The following is a 25365-nucleotide window of genomic DNA, read 5'->3' as shown; positions in this document are numbered from 1 at the left end:
TGTCAAGTACAAACCTTTGCTTCTGGAAGTCTCTTGATATCACTGCCACTGGTATCCTCTTGTCACTGAATGAGTCACTTGGTATGGCTTAGGAAAAGCACAGTCTATTCTGGAATGGCTATGACTTTTATGTGGTGAAAGAAAAGATGCCCACCATGATAAACTAGAATGTTATTCTCTTCTTATTTCCTTATTACTGTGAATTTATTTTATAGATTTTTCACAATTAAGGCTAAGACATAAGAACTCTGCTCTCTCAGGCCAGCTGAAGATACAGTTCATCATGCTTTTGTCAGTGCTCACCGATAATATATAAAGCACTATAAAAAGCAGTTAAGAGGACTGACAATAGATCAATGAGTTTAAGCTTTAAAACATGTCTTTTACTCTAACACACAGATAAAAAGAGATCATGTTTTGAAAAATGAAAAGCCAGGCATAGTCGTTTCCATATCTTGGCAACTGGAAATAATGCTGCTGTGAACACCGGGGTGTGTGTATTTTTTTGAATTAGTGTTTATGTTTTTTTCAGAGATATACCCAGGAGTGGAATTGCTGGGTCACATGGTAGTTCTATTTTTAGTTTTTTTTTTTTTTTTGTTCGCGGGCCTCTCACTGTTGTGGCCTCTCCCATTGCGGAGCACAGGCTCTGGACGCGCAGGCTCAGCGGCCATGGCTCACGGGCCCAGCCGCTCCGCGGCATGTGGGATCTTCCCGGACCGGGGCACGAACCCGCATCCCCTGCATCGGCAGGCGGACTCTCAACCACTGCGCCACCAGGGAAGCCCTATTTTTAGTTTTTTAAAAAAACTTCCATATTGTTTTCCACAGTGGCTGCACCAGTTTACAGTCTCACCAACAGTGTACAAGGGTTCCCTTTTCTCCACATTCTTGCCAGCATTTGTTATTTGGGACTTTTTGATGATAGCAATTCTGACAGGTGTGAGGTGATAACTCATTGTGGTTCTGATTTGGATTTTCCTGATGATTAGCGATGTTGAGCATCTTTTCATGTGCCTGTTGGCCATTTGCATTTCCTCTTTGGAAAAACGACTATTCAGTTCTTCTGCCCATTTTTTAATTGTGCTTTTTTTTTGATGTTGAGTTGTATGAGCTGTTTATATATGTTGGATATTAATCTCTTATCAATCCTACCATTTGCAAATATTTTCTCCCATTCAGTAGGTTGTCTTTTTGATTTGATGCTGGTTTCCAGGCACAGTCGTACTCAAAAACAAGGTAAACATCATATAGGCCAGAAGTGGAAGAGAAACAATAAACTTCTAGTAAAGGAAGCTCAAGGGAGAAAAACAGAAACCAAAAAGAACCTCCAGGAAGTAAAGGATAAGGGTCAAGGTTCCAAGCTAACAGAGATTCCTTGTATTTGAAAGAAGGCTAAACAAAGCTGTGATGTTCCTGAGGCTACAGTCTACACACAGGCTTGTGCCAGTGGTGGTGGACATTATGGTGGTGAAACAGAGACTGTCATGTAGATAGGCTCCAGGCCAAGCCACTGCCCAGTGTGATGACTGAATCTACATCCCCATGGAAAAAAGGCTCAACACTTGACTCTGGACTACTGATTTGCTCAGGGTGAAGACAAATGGAAAAAATGCTGGACAGGGAGATAAGAGCACTGAGAATGAGAGAAAAAATACCCCACACCTGATTAATTTATCATTTAAAATTCCAAATGCAACCTCAAACAACTGGTTAATGAATTCATTCTCGAGCATCAATAGAGCTAAATGAAATTGATTAGAAAATGTGCCGAGGGCTTCCCTGGTGGCGTAGTGGTTGGGAGTCCGCCTGCCGATGCAGGAGACGGGGGTTCGTGCCCCGGTCCGGGAAGATCCCACATGCCGTGCCATGGCCGCGGAGCCTGCGCGTCTGGAGCCTGTGCTCCACAGCGGGAGAGGCCACAGCAGTGAGAGGCCTGCGTACCGAAAAAAAAAAAAAAAAAAGAAAATGTGCCGAGACCCTTGTAGAGGTTCAGGATACGATAATATATATAAAACAAGGATTATGAAACAAAAACATGAAGATATGAATCGAGAATTGTAGATATGAATAACCAATTATAAATCTTGGAATTGAAAAGTACAGTCACCGAAATTAAATTTAAAAAGTAAGGATTCCCAGGTGGTGCAGTGGTTAAGAATCCAGCTGCCAATGCAGGGGACATGGGTTCAAGACCTGGTCTGGGAAGATCCCACATGCCGCGGCGCAACTAAGTCCATGCACCACAACTACTGAGACTGCGCTCTAGAGCCCGCGAACCACAACTACTGAGCCCACGTGCTGCAGTTACTGAAGCCCGCACGTCCTAGAGCCCGTGCTCTGCAACAAGAGAAGCCACCACAATGAGAAGCCCGCACACCGCAATGAAGAGTAGCCCCCGCTCTCCACAACTAGAGAAAGCCCACGTGCAGCAACGAAGACTCAACGCAGCATAAATAAATAAATGTATTTTTAAAAACTATATAAAACTATAAAAAAAGTAAGTAGATAAGATAAACTTGATTTGCCAAAACCAAAAAGAGAATTTGGAAACTGGAACATACCACTGAGGAGGCACCACAGAGAGATGAAGAGATGGATGAAGAGATGAAAGATATGGATGGAAATAAAATTAAGCTTGTAGAATTGCACAGAAACGTGTGTGTGTGTGTGTGTGTGTGTGTGCGTGTGCATATATGTGTATTGTTTTCCTCAGAGTAGAAAATAGAAGGACTGGTAGAGAAGAAACATTTGAAGAGATGATGGCAAAAAACTTTCCAGTATTTAAGGGTCAAATCTTCAGATACAGTAAAGAGAAATTTAAGAAAATAAAAATGAAAACCCAGTCTTAAAAGCAACTAGTGAGAAAGACAAATTACCAATAAAGGAATAATAATCAGACTAACAGCAGAATTTTATCAGCAACAATTGATGCCAGAGATCAATGTACAAAGGAAAAAAAACCTTGTTAAATAGATTCTTATACTCAGCTAAACTAGCATGCAAGACTGAAGGTGAAATCAAGATATAGTCAAATATACATAAACTATGAAACCTCTAGCATAGAACTTAAAGGGATAAAATTCACCAAGAAGAAATACAAACCAAGAAGGAAGCAGAGAGATACAAGAAATAAAAGAAGAATAAAGAGAAATTCGCAAACTATTTTGATAACTAGTGAGTAGTTACTGAATGACAAAATTCAGCAACTTTGTGGAAAGAAGAGAAGATCCAAAATTCTACACAATAATTACAAATGACAGGTGTGAAGAAAGGTTAAGAGATAATAAATGTGTGATAGGGTCCTTGTCTTATTCTTGAGGAGGACCAAGATACTGATTTCTTTCATTATTGTTAGAAAAAGATAACATTTATTTGTTAGGGTTAATAACAAATAAAATAAATAAATAAAATCTATAGCCTCCAAACGAGTATGGGAAAAATGTACATAAGATAGCAGTGGTTGGAGGTGGGCTTGGAGAAAATTTATCAATCCAGTACAAAGCAGAAAAGAAGAAAACTAAAGAAGAAAACAGTATAGTATATAGGAAAGACATGGTAGAAGTAAGTCCATATATTTCAATAATCACAATAAATTTTAAAAGGTTAGTCTTGGTACGGTTGATTGAATAATAGCCCTCCAAAGATGTCCATATCCTAATCCCTGATATCTGTGAATATGTTGTTTTACATGTCAAAAGGGACTTTCAGATATGATTAAGGATCTTGAGACGAAGAGATCATCTTGGATTACTGGTGTGGTCCCAATGTAATCACAAAGTTCCTTATAAGAAGGAGGCAAGAGGGTCACAGTCAGAGAAGAAGTAAGAATGCAAACAGAGGTCAGAGAGCAAAGATGTTATGCTGCTGCTGGCTTTGAAGGTGCAGGAAGGAGCCATGAGCCAAGGTACGCAGGTGGCCTCCAAAGCTGGCAAAGGCAAGGATGTAGATTCTCCTCCAGAGTCTCAAAAAGGCACACAGCCTTACAGACACATTTTAGACTACCGACCTTCAGAACTGTAAGATAACAAATTTGTTACAGGAGCAATAGAAAACTAATGTACTCATCAATTAAAAGACAGAGTCTATCATTAGCATTTAAAAAATTCAGTCGTGTGGTGTTTTAAGAGAGTCTAAACAAATCAGCACACAAAACAAACCAATACATACCCAAAAATCCTGAAAATAAGGGAATGAAAAAGATATATCATGCAAATGCTAGCTAAAAGAAAGGTGATGTAGCATTATCTCTATCAGGCAAAATAGAATTTAAGTCAAAAAGCATAAATAGGGGCTAAAATGGACAAATTACTATGAAAAAAGGAATAATATATTGTCATATATAAGTCACGAATTTATATACACCTACCAACATAGCTTTTAAATATACGGAGTGAAAGTTGACATAATTACAAGGAGAAATGGAAAAGTGGGAGATTTTGATAAAATTATATCAGAAACTATCATACAAATAATTAAGGCAGTAAAATGTTTGAACAATACAATACATAAGCTTGATTTAATACAAACATGCGTCAGGAATTCAAAGCAGAGACCCTTGTCACTTGAAGGAGACAGGCATATAAATAAGTAAATATAAAAAGGAGGATCCCTACTTACACAAGAAAATAACCCAATGGCTTAGGAGCAGAAGGAGATGTGAAAGCCTGATGATTCCCTTGATGCCACATCACTGTGTATTTCTATGGCAAATGACCAAAAAAATGTTTAAAAAGAACTGCTTGAATGAGACATCAGAATTACTGCTTCCTGGATCCCGGAAACTCTATAAAGACCTAACTGCAAGGGGCTCTCTTGCAGATCACAGGGGCAAAGGACGCTGTGAAAACGTTTTAGTGCCAGCTGAATCCCAAGGTGTCACTGACGCCTGTACGCAAGTTCTCGAGTTAACGGTACACCTGAGGTTGAATTAGAGCCAAGAGTAAATGAAAAAGAATTCCAAATGCTTCCAAACAAGTGCTGAGCAATGCACTTGCTCCACCTAGCAAGGGGCACCCATGCAAAGAAGGCATCTATCTTCCAGCCCAGGGCTGAGGTCCCGGTGGCCAGGGACCACATCCTCGCCCTCATTTCTGCTGTCATCCCGACAGGAGCACCATGTGCACAAGCAGAGCCCACACACTCTTGCCAAAAGGGTCTTTCTATGGTCTGCTCTCACATTCTGATATTTTTTACCCCACGCAAACCAGAGGTGACTTACTCTATTGTTTGGAGTCCTTCACCTTAATCCAAGTAAGCTGGCCCATTCAAAACCTCAAGGGGAGGCTGATATTTCAAACATTCCAAAGCAAAGCATGACAGACGGCTGGCAGTGGGTGCCGCATCTGGGGAGGGTGGACTTTTTGACTGGCAGTCAAAAGAGGGGAGAGAATGACCCCTCCTTTTAGGGCACCCAGCAGAAAAGAGAAGAACTTCCAGACATGGATTTATAGTGATAACATAAGAAATGAAGACTGTGCCCTTGGCGCTACTTATTTCTGAGTGAGCAAGAAGTTAAATGCAATAATTATCTGACCACAACTTACGGGGGCACTGAGCACTGGGGTTAGGGAACAAACAGCTATCAACTGAAACTCTCCTAATGTTTAGTGATTTCTGTAAGGATGAATCTGTAGATTCAGTATGGTATATCAAGTTGAAATTTAATAAATGGTATTTCAATTTCTTTCTCCACTGTAGTTAATTTCTAAGTTAGTGTAATTCAATTTCTATATTAACACACATAGTATTTACTAGGAAATCCATCAAAAATCCCAGCCGAAATATGAAAGGAGTTTAATTTTCACCTATGAGAAATACAGTTGAAATGACTTTTATGCTATAAAGGTAATCAAATCAATAAACGTCAGTTTTCCAAGAGGAGACTGAGGGAAGAACATCACACTTTTGTCTCCTTGGAACTGGAGCTTGCTGTTTTAAGATGATATTAAACAATCAAAAAAGATGGAATCATGAAAACCTTTACGGAAAAGAAAAAGTCCCATTTTAACAACCATATGGGTCATTCAATATATATACTATATTAGTAAAAAACAACAGATCCTTGATGTGCTTTTGTTTCTTAAAATGTACCAAAAGTTGCCACAAATTGTGAAATCTGGAGATATCTGAAAATGAAAGGGGAGGCAGCGAGGAAGGGAATCCTTGCTGTATTTGTATGTAAGTATTCTTGTGGTTTCTTTCCATCTCCTTCCTCTGTAATCCACTGGGACCCTCTCATGCCCCCTCTCATCAACTCAGACAGGTTGGCTGACTCCTCCTACCCACTGTGAACTCTGCACATACAAAACTGGACCGGAAGCCACATTTCCTAGGCAATACCCCATGCTTCCACCAAACACACCAACTGCGACTCATTGGATAAAGACTAGAGAAGGTGTCCTTTTCTGTAGGATTTTTCTTTCAACATTATTCATTATACAAGATCAACAAGGCACTAGATCAAGAGTGGGCTTCTGTCTGAATCGCATGTTCAAAAGAGCAGTGACTGTACCGGAAATCACTGTCTTTACAAGGAGTAATGACAAATGATAATATAATGATAATGATAATGATAAATGGCTCCTAGTTGGGACCAATGACTCTGAGGAGCCATTACAAGTCGATAGAAAACTATGATCCTATTCCCTCTGATATTTTATAAAATTAACAATAATTGATTTTTCCGAAATATCTGACACAGTGGCACAGTGGCTGAGAATCTGCCTGCCAATGCAGGGGACACGGGTTCGAGCCCTGGTCTGGGAAGATCCCACATGCCGCGGAGCAACTAGGCCCGTGAGCCACAACTACTGAGCCTGCGCGTCTGGAGCTTGTGCTCCGCAACAAGAGAGGCCACGACAGTGAGAGGCCCGCGCACCACGATGAAGAGTGGCCCCCGCTCGCCACAACTAGAGAAAGCCCTCGCACAGAAACGAAGACCCAACACAGCCAAAAACAAACAAATAAATAAATTAAATTAAAAAAAAAATCTGACAAATGCTGAAACCAAAGGTCAGCACTCATTCAAATGTCAATTAATTTGGAAATAGGAGAAAGGCTATACTATTTTAAATTTTATATTTAAATTTAGAAAACTTCTTCTAAAATCAAGAATAGTTTCAATTACTGAATTAGAAATTCCTAAATTCTGCAAAAAATTGGTATCTCTGTTTAAAAAATTAGCTTATAGAAGACTAGTGGATCTAAGTGTCATTATAAAATACACAGAAGTAAGATAGACTCATTTCTAGAACCAATTTATATCTATTTTTCTATCTATCTTTGTTTTGCTGTGTTCTTTAATTTCTACTTTTGGAAACTACCATCTTGTTGTATTTCCTACATCCTTAAAAACTACATTAAAATATTGCCAGAAGGAAGAGAGAATAAAAATAGAATAAGCATACTAACAAGTCTGTAGCCAAATGGCTTCAAATTAAATACAAGGAAGCATTTCCAGTTATAGAGACATTTAAAAAGTGTTTTCTGGAAGTGCGGGGCTGAGCTCAGGAACAGTTCAGTAAGGAGATCTCTGAAGCATCTCCCTGAACTGGGATTATAGTCAATACATTGGCTTGTTTACCAAACTACATGTATATTGTGTTTCTAAATCAACAAAAAGATTATAATAAAGAGGAAGTGGGGATGAGAATAACATAGTTCCATGCAGTTGAACCATTTAAATCTCTGCTTCTGGTGATCATTTTCAAAGGCATGTTGCCAAAATAAGGCCACTGCCTATTAACATATAGGCAGAGCTGTGTTTTCAGTGACAGTTCCACAATCTACTCACCATGCATGCCTTGAATAATGCGGGGATTAAGGACTGGTTAGACAGGTTGAGAATCCTGAGGGAGTCCTTCAGGACGTAGATATTGCCAAAATCAACCTGAGTGGGATGTACGTAGATAACTGGGCCTTCTCCAATGCTCCTTAAGTGACATACCTGCGTTCCATGTAAGAGAAAGAACACAGGAATGGCTGAAAATGGCTGGCCTTTAAAATCAAATTAAAACAGAAGCTTTTAAGCATCCCTTTATAAAAAGCAGGGACATAAAAGGGTGCTTATTAGAACTGACATCCCTTCTCCCTGGTACTCTGCAGTCAAAGGTCACAGGGATGGCCATGCTGATCAGACCTGGAATTCCTCCCTTAAAAGAATGATCCACTTCCCTGGGTCAGTCCAGAGCCGTGCACCCGAGGGGAAACCAGAATAATGGTCCTTGATATGCCACCCAGCACTACAGCCTCAAGAACACTTAGAGGTTAAGGACCAGCACTTCAGAGCTGGATGTGGCTGGACTGAGTCTCAGTTCTGCTGTTGTATTAGCAACACGATAGGGCCATCCACTGAGCAAAGTTGTGCAGGCTGGGGACTGAAACCCACCTTGCTCTCCTCCCCTTGCCCTGTGCCCTCGGCCAGGCACTGTGTCTGCCCAAGGAAGGGGGTCTTTCTCTTTCATAAAGTGCTTCCTGCTCAGCAAGCTACCCTCTCATGTGCTGCATCTGTGCAGGGCAGGCACACTGTTGGCTAGAAGGGTACCTGGACTGTGGCACCTTTCAGTTGGCCTGCCTTAGTGATGTTGCTTTATAAGTCAGGTGGCTTACCTATGGCATCTTATATGGAAGACATAAAAGCAAAATCTGGGTATATTATACTCTCTGAGCAATCAGAATCACTTCAAACAAATGTATGTTGACATCACCCAGCTTCCAAGTAAACCCGACGTCTAGGAATTCACAGTCTGTTGGGCAACTTCCTTCAAGATTCAAGATTCATCCTTCGATTCAGCTCAAGCAGCAGAGAGATTTCCAGGTCTCTCTCTTCCCAGGCTTGGAGAAAGACTAAGACTTTCAGTAGGCTAATTTGGGATATAAGTCCAATTATAGAATATGTTATAGCATATAGTTGTATATATATCCAATAACCTACAGGAAAAGATCTGGTGAGCAGTGAGTAAAACCAATCTCAGAGCCCACATGTAGCAAGCTAGGGGTACCCAGCTTTGTACTAGGAACAACTGAGGAGGGTGTTAAACATACAGATGTGCTGGTCCTCTTCCCTCAGAGATTCTGATTTAATAGGTCTGGAGAGGGGTCAAGTGTGTCTCTGTGTGTGAGAAAAATCAATTGCTATAAAGCACCACTTTTAGATGTAACCACAAACAGATTCCCGAAGTAACAGCCCTGGTATTTTACCACTGCAGAGTGAAAATGAAAAACTCTAGAACTACCAACAACTAGAGGATATGCAAATATGTTGAGTGCCTTACATACGAAGGCTGGAATGTCCGGCAAGTATGGCAATTATAACTACAATTCTGAAAATTGGCTCTCACCATAGGGGGGTCCTGGCTCCCGAAGGTCGAGATGTACACTGTGGACCTGTACTCCCCAAGGACTTGGGTCTCCAGGGCCAGAGGTATGTGAACGGTGCTGTTGGGGGGGATGACCCCACAGGGGGTGGGACTAGACAGCAACACAGCTGGTGCATCCTGATATACCTGGTGGGACAGAGAAGCCAGAAGGATAAGCAAGCCCCAGGCTCAGTATGAAATCAACAGCACGTTAGATCATTTTGAAACAAGCGTTGTCCTGAGTCTGTGGAGGGCTTTTAGAATTGAATCATCATTAAAGCAAGTGAATGGAGATGAGCACCCCAATTCAGCCAGAAGGAACTCTGGCTAAGTGAGGTGTGCATAAGGCCCCAAATGCAAAGTGTGCAACCCAGCAAAGTGCAGAAATCATCCACAATGTGAGTTAGTTCAGGGCAACAGCTTCCCACGGCCAAATTTCTTAAAACTGGCCTTCCGCACCTTCATGCTTTATTCCCCATCCACTTCACCCCTTTGTGCTTCATTGGTAGAGGCCACTGGCATTTCCTGAACGCATGACACTGTTTCCACCTCCAACCCTTTGCACTTGTGGTTACTCTTCCTGGAATGCCCACACCCTCTGACCTGCCTGCACACTCATCCTTATACCCCCAGGGATGCCCAGTGCCCCAGAGTCTGGGCGCTTGCTCTGTCCTCAGGGAGCATCCTTCCGTCCCTTTCCTCACCACGCATTATCAACGCGTCCATCTTCTCCAAGGACTAGAAACTTCTTAGGGCACGACCTGGGTCTCTCCTCAAGATGTGCCCACTTTCTGGCCCAAAATACATGCTCAATACACATTTGTTTGTTTTTGGTTTGTTTTTTAATATTTATTTATTTGGCTGTGCCGGGTCTTAGTTGTGGCATGCAGGATCTTTTTAGTTGTGGCATGCAGGATCTAGTTCCTGACCAGGGATCTAACCCAGGCCCCCTGCATTGGGAGCACAGAGTCTTAACCACTGGACCACCAGGAAGCCCCAGTACATGTTTTTTAAATGGGGAAAGAGTTAGGTGAATGAATGAAGGAATGTTGTCCACTGTTTACGAACATACGTTCCTAAGAACCCTGTTCTGAAGCATATTACTAAGCATTTATGCAACAACAACAACAAATAAAACTTTAAAAATCCCATGGTCGAATAAGCTTGAGTAACTGGGAAACACTTCTCAGAGCGTCGGCTCCTGGAGGGAAGGACCGAGCGTTTCACTAGTCCGGGACACCCCGTGGTCTTTCCGCACCTGGTCTGGTCCAGCTTGGCCTAATCTAACTCAGCCTCCCTCAGCAGCAGTGCTCCGCCCGGCCTTCCTGGACCCCGAGGCCAAAGGAAAATCAGTAATACTGATTCCACCTTTATCTAACATTTTGATATCTTACTTATCATGGATTTTTTGTATTAGTTTTGATTTCTTCAAGTGTAGCATGAAAACATTATCATAGACTATCTTGATTACTGAGTGTTTTGGCTCTCCCCTAAATTTTGTGCTTGAAGCAAGTGCCTCACCCTTTTCCCAGCCCAGCTGTGTACAAACAGCTTCCCTATCACCCTGGGTGACTCAGGCTCTGCTCTGAGTTCTTGAGGTGACCGTGCATTCTGCAGGGCGAGCCTGTTCGGCTGTTGAACACTTGAAAGTTAGAAAAGTTGTCTCCTGTCACCCCCATTCGTGGCTTCTGGTTTTGTCTGAGAGACACCCACAGAATGACTCGAATTCCCTTTTTTACACAGTAGACCTTTGACTAGTGGGAACTATTTCATCCCAGCTAATTCTCTGTTCCAGATTAGACTTTGTGCTTGTTCCTCATATGACTTGGATTTCCAGATGACAGAGACTGACATTCTCGTTACTCCAAACAGAATTCTTCTTTTTTTTTTTTTAAGTTGCCATTAAAAAATACCCTGTCAAGATCTGAAGACAACATTCCAGCACCGCTTTGATGTGTGGCTCTCTCCTTCCTTTAGCTGTGGAACACTGTGTTTCTCCGATGCAGCCCAAACCTGCCTTGGTTCTGTGGCCTCAACACCAGTCTTTTGGAAGGCCAATGGCACTATCCATTGCTCCATGGAGTCACCTCACTGGTCTTTTAACTTATTTTGAACTTACAGCCAAATGAAACCCCCATTTGATTTTTTGCATTTATTTTTATTAGAGTACTACTTACAGAAATGAATTTTAAACCCAAATTCATCCTTGGTAAAGTGCCCCTCATTAGTCACCTTTCATTACTCTAGTCTATACAGATCTTTTTGAATCTTTTTTCCATCTATGTTTAATGGCTTAGTCTCCCACCTAGCTAGGTGTAATGGCATGTGGGCAGATCCATTTCATAAAGCATTAAGAAACAGTTCCTCCTTTCTCTTTCCTATATTATCTCTAGCCTTCCGGTCAAACAAGTTCATTTATAAATATTGCATTACCATATCTTAGTGATTCTGTTCAAGTCACAGCCATAGACATAAATGAAAACTTCTAGCTCTGCCTCATTTCCCATGCATGGTTAGTGCACAGGCAGTAATTTGCAGGTGCAACTTCTGCATGCTGCCCTAATTGACCCTTTCTCCTCTTTATAGAAGGCAATTACCCTGGGAAATTAACAACTGTTTCCACCTGCAGCTGCTCACTCATACAGGTGGCAATCCAGCTATAGCTTTATAACCCCATCTCCAGGTTATCCCACGGTTAAAAATTAGAATTACACACAGTCATGTGCTCAGGAATATGGCTCTTTCAAAGGTCTTCTCTTTCTCACTGAAGGAATCCAACTGAAGAAAAATCAACACTGAAAAGGGATAGAGGGGCTTCCCTGGTGGCGCAGTGGTTAAGAGTCCGCCTGCCGATGCAGGGGACATGGGTTCGTGCCCCGATCCGGGAAGATCCCACATGCCGCGTGAGCGGCTGGGCCCGTGAGCCATGGCCACTGAGCCTGCGCGTCCGGAGCCTGGGCTCCGCAACGGGAGAGGCCACCAACACTGAGAGGCCCGCGTACGGCCCAGAAAAAAAAAAAAAAAAAAAAGATAGAGTAACTCACCTGAGGCAGGACCTGATAGCATCCTGGGAGGTTGTTATGATTGACAAGCTGGATCGTTTTCTCATATGGATACTTCAGGAAGCAGCGCCCAAAGTTCACCTCTGTATTAACCACGTGGAGAGTAGGTACAATACACCTGCTCGAAGGAAGGAGTCCATTAAATAATTCAAAAGGATGGAGGGAGAGCTTGTTTATACATGGAGGACACAGAGTCCCAAGTTAAACACATTTGTCACTGTCACACAGTAGTTTTCCTCTAATAACTACATTAATCATTTTCAAATCTTCTCTCCTGTCATCCCTCTCCCTAAGCCCCCAATCACCACTTTTTAATCAAAAAAGGGCTAGAAGGAGGACTCCTTAAACACTGTCTTCTGTGGGTAATGACTAACGTTTCCATTGTTTTTCATATTTGGCCTTCCTTTGGCAAAGAGACTCCACAGCACAAATTCCTTAGGGTTGTGGATCTGTTTCCATGACAAACAGGGCCAATGCCACCGGCATGAGGTCCTGACTAGCTGTGACACTTTGGACCAGTCAGAGTCCCCCGAAGTCTAGCAACAGCCCACACCACCTAACTAATGGTAATAATTCTAATTCCTATGCAGAACAGCTACCTTGGATCAGTAGGCTCAGGCAGCTGCTCGACCCAAAACTGGCACTGTGACAGTGCTGCTCAGTGCAGAGGGGGTGTGATGGGGGAGAGGCAGGGAGGAGTGGAAGGCCTGTGTGTGCAGCTGGCCTAGTACTAGGTGACTTGGGTTTTATTCTGTGTCTGTTAAGTCTTGAAGTCTGCCCTGCCCTACTGCACTATGACAATATAGTGCAGTGCTGAGGGGTGCTAGCGTTTGAATCCGTCAGAGCCAGGTTCAAGTACTGACCTTACCAAGTACAGCCTTGAGCAAGCTGCTCTCCCTCCCAGAGTCCTGTTCTGCTCATAGGTAAAATGAAGGTAATTTTAGAGATTGATGTTAGCATCATTAACTCTTCTTAGGGAAACACAGAAGACGGTGTGAATGAAGGGTATGGCACGGAGCCGCACGATGGCTCGGGAAGAGATGATGAGCCTGTGGTGGTGGGTGTCGCCAGCCATACTGCTGGCTCTCTGGGAGAATTACTTTAGGGAGCACGTTCTAAAAGCAGCTCTTCTGTTGAGAGTCTCTGAGCAGTTCTTACAGACTGCACCAAAAGCAGTGACATGAAAGAGTCTTGTTGACCTCAAAGTTTGGGTTTAGCACAAGATGACTGTTCATTTTTAGCTAGAGTGGAAGTTGTCAGTTGACCCAATGATTTCGGTAAAGCTTATCCTTTACTACTTGAAACACTGTGGCTGAGAGGACTGATAGTATTTGACTGGGTCACAGAGAATACATGGTAGGAAACCCATAGCCTCCTAGAACCACCCCTCCCCTTTTTCTTAAAAATTCAGGATTTTCTACTGAGAGCTGCAGGGAAGAGGGGCTGGAAAGTATCAGAATAAACCCACATAGAAAATACACGCAAGACTAGACAAAAAGTCAAACTTCGGGACAGAGAGGACCAGATGGAAGAGTTTTCACTGTTTTTAAACAAACAGTTAGGTCTCCGGAGGGAATACTAAGCAGAATTTGACCTTACTTTAGGGCTGCCCTGTGACTTCACTCAAACCCAAGACACAGGAAATGGTGCCAGTTATCATGGCCCCACCAACCAGTTCGGCTGCATACTCTTTAAGGCGCATCTTCCTAAGATTCATGGAAGTGCTAAATTCTAGGGATTGGAATACTGTCAGAGTTTCAGTAAGTACCTTTCTCTATTTCCTTCAGATGGTATTTTCATACACACTCTCAAGTTCCAGACCTGGGTATTTGTTTGCTTTGGCAGGAGTGTGGCCAACGATTTTATTTAGGATCACTGTCATCATCAGTAAGTGACATACCACCCTCGGAAAGACTGTAACTTAGTGGAGGAGACCCAGTCCACAAATGGCAGAGCCAGGATCTTAACCTGACTCCAGAGCCCACTGCTGCCTCTATTAAAACGGAGAGACAAGTTGGTGACGGTTCTGAGGAGTTTGTGATGTTAGCGGGGGCCTCATTTTGGGGGCCGCCTGCAGCCTCCCTTAAAGGCATAATGACAGAGTCCAGGAGCAGGATCTTCCACTGCAGGGCTGCGAGCCTCACCCTTTCAGCTGCAGAACTCTGGGGTACTATCTTTAAAGATAACAATAAGAAACAGCAACTGTTCACCTCTTCCTGCTAAAACCTTGTCAGTTATACACACGGCAAGTCAGACCCATTAAAGAGCACTATTATTCTTAACACTGCAAAACACACGCATCCCTCCTCTTATCTCCACCAAAGGTGCATTTGCTGTTCTAAAGCTTTGTCACTCAAATATCAGATTTAGCTTCCTCTCCCAGGAAAGCAGAACAAACGCAGTGTGAACTGCTTGTAGGCGTGCTGCCTTCTGGAGAAAGAGCCCATTACTGGCGGCTCAGGGAAGACTGGGGAAGAGAAAGCAGGTGAGTGCAATACCTCGCTGTAATTAAGAGCGCCAGCACTTCTTCCCCGATGCCCTCCACGTCCACCACCAAGGCCAGCTCATATTTCTGCACAGTGTTGGAGCATAAGGTCACCTGGAAAGAACAAGGTGAAAAACTGCTCTTCTCAAAGGCCAGCTCTCCCTCCGCACAGAGGAGAAAGGGGCCAAGGGAGGACCACATTAATGAATGCAGTTTCTAACTACTTTATTAGGGGATGTGTGGCATTTTACATTTTTAGTTAAACAAGCTATGTTTTGGGGTTACTGCATGCTGAGTTTTTTTCAAAGGCCAGGTTAGAAACCACCAAATGGCTTTTGGTACAATAGGTTTGCTGATTTCCAAGGGGGTCGTATCAAAGGAGTCATATACCTGCACGAGGGGAAACAGGGCCCTGAAGGATATGCAACATCAAACAAACTTTAATTACTGCAATTTAAATTGATCTCTATGACTCTGGGCTATATAAATTACGAAAATTCAATACACCAATAAAACACTACAGCTAGATTTCTCTTACGGCAAAATAAATGTCAGTTATAGAAATGGCATAAGAAATCAACTAGATAGCCTTTTTTTTTTTTTTAACCAAAATCTTGTTGTTCCTCCCCACCTCCCATATTCATTATTAGAGAAGAAAGTAAGAAGCTCCAAAGAAAGGTCAATCCAAGGACAGTATCTGGCCAGTATATTTTACCCTATGTTTTTATTTACTGTTGTGAAACCTGACATTTAGGCTTTTGAAGCATTGTTGCAATTTTTAATTGTCTTAAAATGATTTGTACTGGAAGAGATACTTGTAAGTGTAGAAAACAGCTTCTGGCGTAGGTTACAGCTTTTCTATCTATAAATTATGCATCAGGTACTAATTAAAATTGTTTTGGTTGGAAAGGGAATTGTTGGATGCAAATTTTTAAGTCCACACAGACGTGGTTAAAGTGCAGATCAGGAGGGAAAACTGAGGCTTGGAGAAAGCTTTTCAAAATACAAAGGAAAAAAAAGCAAAGAGGGGGGTCATTGATTTGGAAGGAAAACTTGTCAGATTTGGAGACAAGCAGCTGCCCCAGTACACAGATTCCTGGAGTGACTCTAACCCTTATTTATGTCTCTGAGCTATGGTTAGAACAAGTGGTTCTGGCAGAAGGCTCCTAGATAGATGCTCTGTCTTCTAAAATCTTCCTGTACTATTCTGGGAGAAGACCCCCAAAAGGGGGGGAATGGTAGGTAATATGTAAGCTAAGCATTACTAAGTAAAAAATAAATTAACTCATTGCAGCTGCACTTCTTCCTGGGCAAGTCACAGTTAGCAACTGCTCTGATCTGAATGATTGTGTCCCCACCTCTGGCCCCAAATTCACATGCTGAAATCTTAACTCACAATGTGATAGTATTAGGAGGCGAGGCCCTTGGGAGGTGATGAGGTCATGAGGGTGGGGCCCTCGTGAGCAGGATGAGCGCCTTTATAAAATAGGCCCCGGAGAGCTCCCTTGTCCCTTCATCATGTGAGGATACAAGGAGATGTCGGCAGTCTGCCACCTGAAAAACGGCCTTCACCAAAACCCTACCACACTGGCACCCTGACCTCACACTTCCAGCTTCCAGATTGTAAAGAATAAATTTCTGATGTTTACAAGCTATCCAGTCTCTGGTATTTTGTAGTAGCAGCCCAAATAGACTGAGAGAGCAACACTGGGAAATTACAACGATGTGTGAGATCAAACCTCACTGGATCCATGGAGAAGCCCTTAGAAGAGCTGAAAACTCCCAGAATAGATTTAGGATGAGTAGATTCATGGTGAGATATTATGAAGCATTAAAAGCAAATCTGGGGGATAAAACCATAGCTGAATTAAATATTCAAAGGTAATGACTAAAGAGAAAACTATAACCTTAGCTATGAAGTCTTATTTTTTTCCTTTTCCAGAAAAGATCAAATCATTTAAATTTAGCAGCCTTCAGTATTGCTAGACCTAACTGTTTGGAGAAGCAAAAGTAAGTGAGGGAAGACAGCTAAAATCTTTCTCAGTTAGCTGTGAAATAATTCTGCTGGTGGCACTGTGAGGCCATAAGCAAAGCATCACACTGTGGACCTTAATATAAAGCACGGTTAGGAATATCACACCCACATTCACCATGAAGCTCAGATTCAGATTAAAAATATGAATAAACTGGGTATCATCTGTGGCATAAATCTGGATACTTAGTGGTATAAATGATGTGAGTCTAACGCAGGACCTAATTATCAACGAGTTATTAAATATTTTTATGTTAGTACTGATAGGCGTACTATCTGTTTAGAGCAGTGGTTTCAGCAGAAATTGCTAGAATCCACTGTTATGGTAAAGGCAATGCATTTAGATTGATGGAAACCCACTGGAGCAGTGTCAGCGCTTTTGCCCAATATATTTGGTCTGGTTTCTTTTGCTACAGTAGTTTATTTCCTTATAGAAATAGACTCACTTTTCTACGTGAATTAGAGGCACTCCCTCCCATTGACACTGGGCATATAAAGCAAACTCTAGATGTGGTCCCAATAACTATTTGACAGTTCAGCTGCTTGGCCACATGTGCTAGAAGGCTGTGCACTTTACCCTGATAGCAGCAAATCCTTGGGAGCGAATGGTGCCACAGTTGGGGGTGACAGTGAATTCCTTTGGTCTCATTACAGGTATTTCATCCTTGTTCCAATACGATTTTTTGTTGTCTGAATACTGCTCCCAACTTGAAATGCTTTTATGGCCAACACCATCCCCAGGCACACGCAGTCTGAAGGTCATGGGGACCAAGGAGGTATTATTGAGGGAACATATCAAGGTATGAGGAAACCCTGGAAAACAAAATGTAAGGTGAGAAATAAAAGCCCCACAAGACCTTCCCTTTAACTTCAACCTCCCGTTGCACTGCCAAACCTCTTAAATGAATTGCCTATGCACTTCAACACTACTTGCTTAATTCCAACTCTCCCCAGTATTGTTTTCAGTTGCACAATCAATAAATGCATTTCACTCATTCATTCATTCAGTGAATACTTACTATGCATTTACTATGTAACAACAATAGACATGAAACAAACGCCTCCATCAACATCCAGACCCCTCTCTAGAGGCAGTCTCTATAATCAGTTGGCTGAGTAATATTCTAGAAGCACATTGTACAACTAATTTTCATATAGAAATACAGATTTTTTCCCCAAAGAACAGAGTTATATTTGCTCTTTTTATTTGCCAGTGTGTGAAAGGAGAAGCCTCTGTAGTTTTGCCCGCTGTGTGACCCAGAGCGTGCCAAGACATTATATAATTCATCCTAGACTTGTCTGAGGCTCATGTTCTCAGAGTCGATGACACAAAATAGAATAATAGCCTCTCCTGAGAGAGACTTTACGATCTACTTTTGAGCCAGCCAGAGACTAATACATCGGCTTTCGCCTCCCTTAGACAAAGCTGCTTTTTAATGTTATTTCTAGCCCTCCTACATTCAGTTCAGGGAGACTCATGTTCCTTTCCTAGAGATGTGGATCCTACTTGCCTGGTAAACAATAAACTGAACTCTGATTTTGGATTCCCTAGGTGGCCAATGTATCTGCTACCATTTTCAGAACAAGAATGATCTACACCCATAAGAGAATAAATATGCATATTCCTACTGGATGTAAACACTTCTCTTTCTATGTTGAAGACTACTGTGATAAAATACAATTGGTCTCCTGGAGTAATTACTGCAGTACTGCTGGGGATATTTTGAACCGATCTACTTCACCCCATGTCTGAGCTTTTGTCTATACATTAGGACTGTTGGAAGAAACACATTCATGTCTCCTCTGTGATTCTGCACCTGCCAATCTACTTGGAAGAGATCTTTTATGGAAAAAGAACTGTCTGATTAAGGGCATTTGAAAGATTATTCTTGGAAATTCCAGAGGTATTTCTAGAAAGTCAGTTTCACAATCATGTGATCGCTACATTTGACTTTTCTGAACTTTCCCAACAATGACTCTTGTTTTACCTGACCATTTATGGGATAAATATTGTTCAAACATAGGGTGTATTATGGAAGTGGATCCTATAAAGATTCAGACAGGTCTTTCCAAACCATTGCCCAGACTACTTCCCTGAAGCTAGAAGTTTTTCTGAGAATAAAGCCAACTACAACCTCCTAACTAGAACAGTTCCTTGTACAACTACTTGTAATATCCCATATTGATTATCCAGGAGCCTGAAGAAAAGGGATATTATTTTATTAAAGCCTGAAGGCTCATTAACACAAATGTTATTCCTAGGTTTCTGGTTGCACCAAATCTGAATTACTACCCTATCTGTAGTCCAACTGAATGCAAGTAATTTACAGTGTAGACCTCTATACTCCCTTCTTTAGCACCTACTACATAAAACAACAACAACACCACGTATGTGCCTTTTCTTGGAATAATTAACAACATGCTTGGCCAGAATGCCTCAAAGATACAAAGAGACGCCTTCATACCTCTCCTGGTACTTAAATAATGATTTAAAAGATGATAGTCTCATTGATTCTCATTCAATATGTGTATTGTCACCTGACCTGGAAAGCCCCTAAAAAGAAAGTAAACTTAAGGAAACTAGGGACAAAAGATCACAAGGCTGCAAAGGAAAAATTCCATTTCTGACAAAAGGTGGTACATTATTTGGAACATTATCTCTCTACTAAGAATGGACCCTAGCTAAGATGTGTGTTAAACTGATTCAGCAACACTCAAGACCAAAAATTAAATTACAATTAATAAGACTTTTTGGGATTCACGGGCTATTTTAGACAATGGATTCCTAATTTTTCTAGTAAAATAAAAATATCCACAAAGCAAAGGGAAATGTGTTAGCAGAGCATTGTGCAAAACAGATGGTACTTTTGTAGCTGTCTACAGAAATAATTCACAATATGGGAGATCAATAAGCACAATTTTCACAATCCATTCTGAACATAAAAAATTCAGACTTAGAAAACAAACATTACCTAAAATTGGGATCCTCTGTTCCTGTCAATGGTCTCTGGCACACCAACTACGACGTGCCCCAAAGTATGAGCTGGTCTTTGACAAAAATCTTATACCACAGGTCCCATCATAAAAGAGATGAGATAATTTCTGAATAAGCGTTGATAGCAAAATTTCTCTTCTGTAACTGGGGATGTGGCTGGCTTCTGCCTTACATTCTGCTATCATATTCCAGGAAAACTGTGCAGTGAGTTGTGGGTCTACATCATACTCCAAAGAACCTTTCAAATACAGATGGGCTGTGCCGAAATTATACAGTTAAAATATGTTGTTGTAATTGTCTGTAAATTCTTGATATGGATTTGAGCCTTCCTGTACAGAAAGGCCGCTGCCATAAATGTGACTAAGACATTGTACTCTATAACTTTCCCACCTAGGGAATACCAGCCTTACATAGAAGACTTATAAAGAATCTTAGAGTGTGTTAACCATGTGATAAAAAAATTCACAATTACAATCCTTGGGAAATGTAGAACACAAAAATAGTATTTTTGATCTTAAACTGGCCAAGTTCTCTGAGGCTCTTGGAGTTCTTTGGTGAAGAGTTTTACCTTTGGTTCTAATGTCTATCAGACCAGGTTAGCTCCCTCTACAACTCAGACTATTCACCCTAGGAAATAATAATTAGGGATTACAAGTCTTTTATCAATCTGAATCAAGCTTGCTTAATACAGACATAACTAAACATTGTCAAGAACAGTTCATCTATAAGTTCAAGAAATCTTCCCCAAAAACTCACCCTCAGAAACTCTCCCTCTTTCAACCTCAAAAAAATATATATATATATATCAATAGTCTTCTTTAGAGCCTTCTAACAACTGACCCTGCAGTTAATTAAGAGGTGAGCCTGGGCTTCCCTGGTGGCACAGTGGTTGAGAGTCCGCCTGCTGATGCAGGGGACACGGGTTCGTGCCCCGGTCTGGGAGGATCCCACATGCCGCGGAGCGGCTGGGCCCGTGAGCTATGGCCGCTGAGCCTGCATGTCCGGAGCCTGTGCTCCGCAAAGAAAAAAAAAAAGAGGTGAGCCTTTGGATAAAAAGACACCCAAAGAAACTGAATTACTTGCTGAAGACATAGAAAATGACTCTTACTGGAGATCTTAAATGGAAGTTTGCTAAAAAAAAAAAAAAACTGCCAGAAATTGATGACCATCAGCAACAGATTGCTATTCCAAGCTCCTCAGAACAAGCAGAGTCTACATGAAATAGAAAGACTCTGCTCAAGAGTGATGGAACAAGATTTTGCTACATACCGGGCATTACTGATTCTCATACTTTTCCTTGTATACTTTCCTTCTTTATCATTCTGCCATATTATTCTCTATTTACTTTCATAAATTCATAACAACTCTGATATCCCCTATTGTGTCTCCCTTACTGTTAATGATAACTTATTCGGGTCTAGGCTTTGCCCATGCCTACTATAATATCTTCTGCCAACCCTTCTATGAACTTTCTATGATCATGACAATTAAGCTTTGGCCCTGACTCTCCACTTTACACTCTCCTAAAGTCAATTTAAATACTTCCCCTTGAGTAAAATACTGCTAGTTCATACCTGGCCATGGAAGAGACAACTATCATGTATATTTTTTGATGCTTATATTTATTTATCCCAACAACTCTAACCTCAAACCCTAACTTCTCTGTCCAATTATCCAATGGTCAGGTTCACTGAAAGCCTGGAGCCTTCCAAATTCCTTATTCTCATTCAGCAAATTCTTGTGCCTCCTGAAAAATAGTGACTTTGCAGACACTTATCCGGCCCATTTTGGTCTATCACCTGGCATAATACCAGTTATGACTTGGTCCGTTTTATTCTTTGACCAATCTGAGGAGTGATCAAAGCCTCAGTGTTCCTTCAGGGACAATCACCACCCAAATTCTGTAATTTAACTCTCTCATGATACTGTAGCTTCAGTCAAACTAATTAATTATTAGACAGGTCATCCAACAGCATTCACAGCCATACTTTAAATATTTTAGATGCCAACCAACAGTACTATTACCTTTCACCTACTTTATGGTATTTATAATATCCTAACATCATTGATCCCCACAGACCCTGATGCCAGATCTAGATCTTCATCTCTAAGCAAGTAAATGCCATGTCTCCAACACTAGCCTGTAACAGATGCCTCTTCAGGAATGGGCCTTCTTGCCAATATGGGGACAATACTACCAACTTTAGTTAGCTTAACGTACTCCCCAGCTCTACAACAGTCTCTGAAGACCTCGTTTAACTCCACACAATATATCTGTCATCCTGAAATAACTAAAAAAGTCCTCCAGTTTCTGGCTGACTCCTGTAACAGTTGATTTCTCTTTTGAATCTGGAACTAACTATATACACTTCTTAGAGTATAGTTTCAAAAAAATAACTCTCCTAAGAACCATGTTTCTTTGTGATAGGAGGCCAATCTACCTGGAGAAATAAGTGATACTTTGTGTTGGAGTCATGAGGACTTTAGTTCCAACTCTGGAATTTGAAAATATACCATAAGACAATTTTGAAAGATTATTACAAAACTGCCCCTAACTTTGGCCATTACAGTGAAGAATCCAGACGTGCTGCAAAGTAGCTTGAATTTACTGAACCGGGTGTTTTGAAAACCTTAGATTTCCTATTGGCAAGAAAAAGGGTATGTTTTTATTAACATTTCCTGTCATAATGCAGAGAAGATTAAGGAATGCACATCCAAACTAAAAGAAAAGGCAACTTGGGTTTTGAAGGTGGACTCAGGAGGGTAAGTTCTCGTATCTCAGACTTGGGAAATCTTGGGTCATGGCTCTGTAGTGTCTTCTAGCCTCTTATGTCATAAGAGTCTAGCTGCTGTATCATCAAATAGTTCAGTAAGATATTATACAAAAGGAAAATAAACTATTTCTAATTTTCACCTAAGCTAGTTACCAAAACTTCTAGCTGGACCAACTATGAGGAACAGCTGTTGATTATTATCTCTATAGCGAAAGAAAACTATGAATAAATTACCCAGTGATGGCCCTTCCTGTATCCTTAGGGTTAAGAGAGGACCAAATGGAAGACTGTTACTGGAAAAACCTAACTAGCCTTGGAGCATGCATACATGGTTTTACCCATTGTGTGACCAAGAGCTTGCCAATATCAAATACAGCATTTTGAGTAAATCAGTGGCATCTTGGGGATACACATTTGCCATATTCCATGGAAATGTACTATTAGGGGCTTTGATGTTTTAAAATGTTTGGATTTTAGATAAAAGCATTTCAGATATTCATGGGGTTCGATAATTGGCTTATCATTGGCACAGTATTTACATTAACATGTCAGAGCTGAGCAATAGGGCACATTCTAGACAATAAGTCAGTGGAGATTTCTTGGAGCAACTGATTTGAGGTGCTTACTTTGACTTGTTTTTTCCCACCAGGGCATACAATATAGGGCACATCTTCCAAATGTGCTTGGACTGGACTCTGTGTTTAAATGCCTGTGGAAGGATATGCTGCTGTGGGCACCAGCTGCTCAGAGCTCTCCATGGACTCAGTTTGAAGTGTTTGGAGTACACTGCGTAGGTCTTTGGGTACACAAACTCCCCTCTTATTGTGCATCAGTTACAGTTACCCTTAAGTTGTAGGCCACTTTCATTTTCCTTCAAAAGAGTCTATCATTCAAATATGCCCTACAAATCTGTAACATCTCTCCAGCCATTTTCACATCCTACATGAACAGACATTCAACTTCATTTATATAGATTTTCCTATGGTATGTGCCTTACCCAATATAATGTAGATCAGGGTGGGAGCATTGTATAAATAAATATATTCTGAGTTTTAGAAACTTTCATAACACCCAAATGTTAAAGCAACTGATAAAGGCATTATGAATCAGCTTTTTCTAAAGAACTATTTTTCCCCAAGTTAGACAGGCCTACTTGAAATGAAGCAAGAGAACTGAAAGTTAAAATGGGAGACAATAGAGCAAAATGGAAAGAATTATGGAATAAAGATTTAGACTAGGGTTTCTCAATTTTTTAAAGTCATCACCTCCTAAAAAGAACCGCTGTGATAAATTAATTTTATATCAAGTCAAATCAGTTAATTAAATATGATTTAAATTAGACAATTTCTACCTAACAAGAGAAAATAAATACTAAGGAATAAGATTCTGTTGGGCAGGGTGGAACTTTGAAGGAACACAAACCATTGTTATATCTAAGTTTTTTCAACACCCAAGAGCCAATTTTTGCCTCTCTGGGGGCAACTCTCAACACCCAAGTTGACAGTATATGATTTAGACAGATCTCAATTGAAATACTAATTCTGCCACTGCTGTGTGACCTTTGGGAGTGATTTAACTGTTCCAATGCTCAGTTCGTCCAGCTCTAAAATGGGGACCTTAAAGAGTGCCTTCTCCTAGGATTGCTAAAACGTTTAAATGTAGTACCGTATGTAATTACTTAGCAGTAACTGGACTACAAGAAAGAACCAATTAATGGGTAATTTTGCTGCCACTGTTGTTATTATCATTTTTATTATTGGGGAAGTTTAGATGGGAGAAAATGACTCAGGGAAGCAATTGAGTAAAAAGACTATACAAACATATAGAAGAGTCATCATTTTGCAGTGATAAAACACCTGAATTAAACCACCACCGAGCTCACAGGTATACTGAGAGCATCTCTGTGGAAAGGTTGCTGTGTAGCCAAAGTGGCAAATCAGAAACTGCATATAAATAGAATGTTCAGAATGTTAAGACAGTGGAATAAAGCATAAAGCTTTCTGTTGTGTTCCACTGCAGGAAGAGGGGGGACAGCCATGGCCTGACAACTACTAGTATCCAGGAGACACGGCTATAACATTCACCTATAAACTAGGAAACAGCACCAAAATTCTGCAGAGGAAGAACAATTCTAGACCCTCTTAGCTATTACCCACACAAAATGGTAAGAGAAGTTCTTTGTAAACTTTCCTCCTTCCATGTGGAGGGAAAAGTAATTCTTCTCAATGTCTAATTTAAAATGGAAAAGTACTCACCAAAGGAAACATCACCAAAATGCAGAGCAGGAACATTAAAACGGAAGGTAGGTCCAATGACACAGCCTCTGAAAGTAGGAATACAAGGTAAGGGAGTGGAAAGAGAATCCAGTGAATTCAAGGTAACAATCAAGAAGTGGGTAGAGGTAAGTACTGAAAACCATAATTTAGCATTAACTCAATTACAGCATCATCTAGGACTTAAGGAAACTGTGAGATGGTGGTCTATCCCAATGGTTCTGAAAATTCCTTTTCCACTCTCAAACCTTTGGGTTTTAGCAAACGATGCTATGGTTAACTTACCACCATACTGCTATCAATGATGAGGCAGAGCAGACACATCACTGAACTAATGGCACAAAATGTTAATGTGGATGAGACACACATCATGAAAATTTATTAA

The 25365-nt window shown here is 41.1% G+C and overlaps 1 protein-coding gene across 1 annotated transcript in view; it reads right to left on the bottom strand.

Annotated features, from left to right (window-relative positions):
* The window catches only part of HYDIN (HYDIN axonemal central pair apparatus protein), a 153736-nt gene that overhangs the window by 17879 nt on the left and 110492 nt on the right, over positions 1–25365 (bottom strand). The window contains exons 12-17 of the mRNA XM_065898432.1: positions 24963–25030; positions 17516–17751; positions 14920–15020; positions 12404–12539; positions 9342–9506; positions 7796–7948 (exon numbers count right to left, since the gene is read on the bottom strand). Of these exons, the coding sequence (XP_065754504.1) occupies positions 7796–7948; positions 9342–9506; positions 12404–12539; positions 14920–15020; positions 17516–17751; positions 24963–25030 (859 nt within the window). The remainder of the gene's footprint in view (positions 1–7795; positions 7949–9341; positions 9507–12403; positions 12540–14919; positions 15021–17515; positions 17752–24962; positions 25031–25365) is intronic.

Source organism: Phocoena phocoena, chromosome 20, assembly GCF_963924675.1.
Source record: "Phocoena phocoena chromosome 20, mPhoPho1.1, whole genome shotgun sequence".
In the NCBI taxonomy this organism is placed as follows: domain Eukaryota; kingdom Metazoa; phylum Chordata; class Mammalia; order Artiodactyla; family Phocoenidae; genus Phocoena; species Phocoena phocoena.
Note: the sequence above shows the minus strand (reverse complement) of the source record. Positions and strands in the feature narration are given on the sequence as shown.